Source organism: Brachionichthys hirsutus, unplaced genomic scaffold (assembly GCF_040956055.1).
Source record: "Brachionichthys hirsutus isolate HB-005 unplaced genomic scaffold, CSIRO-AGI_Bhir_v1 contig_709, whole genome shotgun sequence".
Taxonomy (NCBI): domain Eukaryota; kingdom Metazoa; phylum Chordata; class Actinopteri; order Lophiiformes; family Brachionichthyidae; genus Brachionichthys; species Brachionichthys hirsutus.
In genome coordinates this window covers 1-5,000 of record NW_027181483.1, presented here as the reverse complement: position 1 = coordinate 5,000, position 5,000 = coordinate 1, and the positions used below count along the sequence as shown (strand labels likewise).

Below are 5,000 nucleotides of genomic sequence, written 5' to 3'. Positions count from 1 at the left end.
CTGAATTGTTAGGGCTGTTTGCTCCTCGTGGACAAAAGAAACTCAAAAAAAGTAAACATGCTCACTGGTGGTTCATCACTTCCCAGTTCCCCCCCACTAACATAAGGCCAAAATGCTATCCATTTCACAGGGATGCCTATTTTTCCTGCACTGCTAAAGAAATCCTCTATTAGTAATAACGTCTTTATTGTTTGGTTGTGGTCTCTCTTTACCTTTTTGTTCTGGTAATAGTACTTTCAATGCATGGTCACATTTATGAATCATAATTTTTGTTTTTTGTTCTTCTACATTGACTAGTGAAATCCAATGTAATCTTTCTGTAGTAAAGATGTACCCTGCTGTACTGAAATCATGTGCTGTAGCCAACACGTCTGCTCATTGGATGCCGCTTTTGTTCTTTTTAACCCTACATGGAGCATGGTGGGCCTTGCCTTCAGTCTGTTGTTTATTTTGTTGCATGGATTTAAACTATTATTACAAACAAACAAGAAAGCAAACACAAATTACACGAATACTAATTTTTCAATAAAGGATATAGTGTTTTTCCTAACCTTCAGTGTGCTTCTTGCTGATTTCCATTTATTGCCCTCTCCCCTGTCCCCTCCTGACCCCCCCCCCCCCTCCCCCTCCCCCACCAACCACCTCCTCTCCTGCTGTGACAAAGATAGACAATTTCCACGCTTCCTCCATCGCAGGGCCTGAATGAGTCTATCTGCTGTCGTTCATGGTGATCGTTTTCACTGAGATGCTTGAGAATGCAGGGTGCTACTTACAGAATAGACGTGAGCCTTTGACCCTCGGGAGCAAGGTCATCTCTGAAAATATTGCTGCAGTCACACGCTTTATCTTTCACACTGCAGTGTTCAAGCATGCTCTTCGTATATGCAATGTAGACTTTTCCCATGTTTAAAAAAAAAAAAAAAAAAGAATAATCACTGTTCAGTATCAGAATTAGTCATCTACTTAACAATTCTAAGCAGATTAAAATAATTGGTAGGTTTCTGTAAAAGCCATTGCAACAATTTTTCCTGCCAGATGCACAAATATCCACAGTATGTTGAATCCTGTTCCACTGCCGGCCCGGTGAGCTTCCCTTTGATTGCCTCAAAAGTCTGAAAACCCTTCCCTGATCTAAATAGTCTTTTAAAGCTCAATTTCTTAAAGGTTAATCATAGTAATAAAGCTTTATTGTACCACAACCTAATCGAGACGGGACCATCTTTCTCCATTTTCTCCCTGTTGAGTCTGTCCAGCAGGCTTTTCTATACCGTTGCCAAATAGCTGTGGTTGGAGAGTAAAAAAAAGGAATTATTGCAACCATTTCCTCTTAACTCCTGAATGTTGACAAAGTAGAGCTATGCTGTGAGACAAAAACAGGGTTTCTGTAAAGCATAAAGATCCAGTCATTTGAATCCACTGGCCTTGTTAACTAGGAATGAACTTTCCATTACGACTGCGTAGGTAGATATATTTTTAAGTTTAAAGTACATTTACATCATCTCAGGTTTTAAACTTTTCATCCCAACTGCACTGTCAGCTGCAGAAGGTACAAGACTGTACCAGAACTGTATGCTGAAGACCGTAGATTTCATCCGTTCTGGTACAAGCTGACTTATCTCAATCAGAAGACCAGGAGTCGATCCAGAAGTTGGAAATGCATTTAAAGAAATAAAAGCTTGCAGGTTTTTTTTTTTGGTGCAGGAGAAAAAAAAATGGTCGTCATGTTCATGGTACTTGTGGTAATCATCATTTCCCCACCCCCACAGAAGTTTTTTTCACTCTAGGTAAGAGGTAGGGCTTCATTAACATGCAATATCACACACAGAGACACCACATTTCACCCACAATTAATTCCAGCTAATCTCTCCCCTCAGGCGCCTGACAACCTCTCCTTATCCTCCACAGGATCCAATTTCAACCGGCAGCAGCAGCAGCAGCACAGCCATGCTACCTCTTGCCGGCACTTCCAGTTAGGTCCTCAGGCCCCGCTGCCCATGGACTTCCCCATGCCCCACCCAGGGCAGCCACAGTCAGGCATTAACCCCCACCTGGCCCCTCCTGGCCACCAGCATGGCCCTCCTCTCCACCCAACCCTCAACCCCTTACCTGCTCCCCAATTCCAGGACATCCCCGCCCCTCCCTTCCTACCTCAGGCATTACACCAGCAATACCTCCTCCAGCAGCAGATCCTCGAGGCCCAGCACAGACACATCCTGCCACCCTCCAGGTATCCACGTGGTTTTACGGTGCAACTTGAAACTATTTGATTTTCTCTGTCCCCGGTTCATGTCTAGTTCAAAGGCGACCCCTTTGGCGACTAGAGAGAGTCTTCGGCGCTGTATTTAGTTTTCTTTGCGATCTCTTTCCCGGGATGTGTTCAAATGTTTGAGTATTTATCTCAGCAGACGCACCCCAGAGAGAGTCCCTCACCAGCCCCACAGACTGCGACCAGGCTATGAATTTGCCGCCCAACTTCATGTCCCCCCTCAGCAGGTGGTGCAGCAGCCCCGCTACCTGGCTGAGGGCACCGATTGGTAAGCTATATTCCATTCAGGATCCAGTGTGCAACACAGCACAGCCCAGTAGAATTCTGTTTATTTGTTAAAAAGGAAAATTGCATTGATGTAAGTCTTAATTTATCACCAGTCAAGTCCTCTATGTGATACATCGTCTATTTTCCAAATGTCCTCCCACCAGTAATTTGGAAAAGAGATTAGAAAAAGAGCCCAGAGGAAATAATCTCATTAAAAAAAGTAGCAATAAACGGGCACATCTTGTAAAGTTAATGGAAAGAAGGTTCTTTTGCACACTAGGGTTACAGAACCAATATGTTCCAGGTAATTATTGTCACAAAATAATGGTTGTCATGATGTATATGATGACTTCATACTGACAAAAAGCGAATTAAATGCTGTTCGTTTCTGCATGTTAGATATCAGACAAGTTCAACCACGCATTCTTTTTGGACAGTTTTTCTTAGTTTGGCATCACCAGACTATCAGGAGGTATGAGATGGTGAGGAAAAAGAGGAGGAGATGGGAAATGATTTATATCACGTAAATGAGGTGTTATATGGCATAGGAGAAACAAACAGATGATTGTTGAGGAAACCTTACTGGAATTATTTGAGTTAACCAAATGTAAACGAATTTCCCAAACAAAATGTTTTCTGATGATTTACTTTATTCAAAGTAGCAGATTCTTGGCAGTGAACCAACGATGCAGTCTTTCTCTGTACCAGCCGTAGATGCTGCGGTACCAGAACCGCTGTTGGGAGTCACTGGCCTGAGTAATGCTGCCGTGCCGTGTAGAAACCAACTGCTATCAATGACGCAAATTTTCCCATGAACCTTATGAAAATAACTCCTCTGCCATTGACTGGCTTGTTTTTATGTTTAGGGACTTAAGTGTAGATGCTGGGCTGCCGCCCCACCAGTATCACATCCACCCTCTGCCGCAGCACTACCAGCACTACCTGACCTCTCCCAGGATGCACCACTTCCCAAGAAACAATGCCTCAACACAAGTGGTGAGCCCCCCCCCCCCCCCCCTGCTTCAGTACAGTTGCTCCTGTGTGTATACCTTGTAACCACCCAGCACTGCTCTGGGCTTGAAGGCTGTCCCAACCGTAGGATGCCCTGTGTTCCTTGTTTTTTTTATCCGTTTCTGTCGTATAGCTTACATCAGCCTCTTTTATCTGTCATCTTCCAGGTTGTCCATGAGATCAGAAACTATCCATATCCCCAGCTGCACTTGCTGGCTCTGCAGAGTCTCAACCCCTCCCGCCACGCGTCGGCTGTTAGAGAGAGCTATGAGGTTTGTGCTGCTGCGTCCTCCCCACCAGATTGCATTCATTTGTCACAGTTTCATGGGCAACCAATAGTGTGTAAAGTAATTTCCTTTTGCTGAATTACTTTGGGATCCAGATGTCTTCAACGATCCAGCTGCTATTAATCGCATGATATACTGTACGTTTTCATTTGAACAACACGCGGTCGTTTTCTCAGATCTTATTTCCTGTTTCTGGATGGAACAATTATTGGATCTTGTCAAAGTATTCCACATTAATGTGTTTTTAAGAACAAATCTTGATTTTGATAACCCCTGGAGGCAAATACAGAAAAAAAACCCTTCTTGCCAGATTTACTCCACCTGCAGACTTACCTGTGAGACCAAAATATGCACCTGCTGTTCATGTTTCAGGAGCTGCTGCAGCTGGAGGACAGACTGGGCAGCGTAAACCGTGGAGCCGTCCAAACCACCATAGAGCGATTTACTTTCCCCCATAAGTACAAAAAGGTAAAATATTATTTTTTTACTTGCTGGCTGAACAATGAATCTTTCTGGTTCAGATAGAGAATTTTCCATAAAATCAGTTTACCTTGCTGTGAAAGGCGAGAATGGAAAAGGACAGCACAGTTCAAATAATCAGTGAAGAGCGTGGAAAGAGAGTCCCAACTGTCACAGTGGTTCAAAGGTCAAGCTAATTTCCCTTTGCAGATTGCTGAGGCGGGTCTGCAGTTTGCTCAGTGCAAGGCATGGGATGACTCACCCAGCTGTCTACAGATGTGTGGAATGAATAATAATAATTAAAAAAAAAACTGTTTCCACTGAATATGACCCAAATACCCCAGAACTAGTGTATATTTTGGTACTTTGCGAGTGAGAAGAAATTATATATGTATATATATATTTTAATTTGATTTAATTTGTGGCACAAACATAGCAAACGGCCATGACACCTTTTAATCATTGAAATCCCTCTGCAGCGAATACCCCAGGATCTGAAGATGTGTCTGGATGATGAGGAGCTGGACACTGATGAAAAGTGCACCATCTGCCTGTCTATGCTGGAGGATGGAGAGGATGTCAGGTAAAACTATCTGCTAATGTTTCTCTTTTCAAAAAAAGGACAATACTGCTTTTGCTGATGTGAAGGTAAGATATGTGCATACATTTATTGTCTCCTTGTTGAACCTCTCTTGGTCCTGAAGCAATAT

General features: G+C 43.2%; 1 protein-coding gene across 1 annotated transcript; it reads left to right on the top strand.

The window, feature by feature from the left end:
- Positions 1-1,682: 1,682 nt before the first annotated feature.
- Positions 1,683-4,873, top strand: LOC137917492 (E3 ubiquitin-protein ligase ARK2C-like; the record flags this gene model as incomplete). Its single annotated transcript, XM_068760230.1, has 7 exons — positions 1,683-1,784; positions 1,906-2,227; positions 2,403-2,534; positions 3,400-3,529; positions 3,712-3,816; positions 4,204-4,299; positions 4,770-4,873. Coding segments are annotated over 7 exons (991 nt in total), but the record flags the coding sequence as incomplete, so codon positions are not given.
- Between the last annotated feature and the right edge of the window lie 127 nt (positions 4,874-5,000).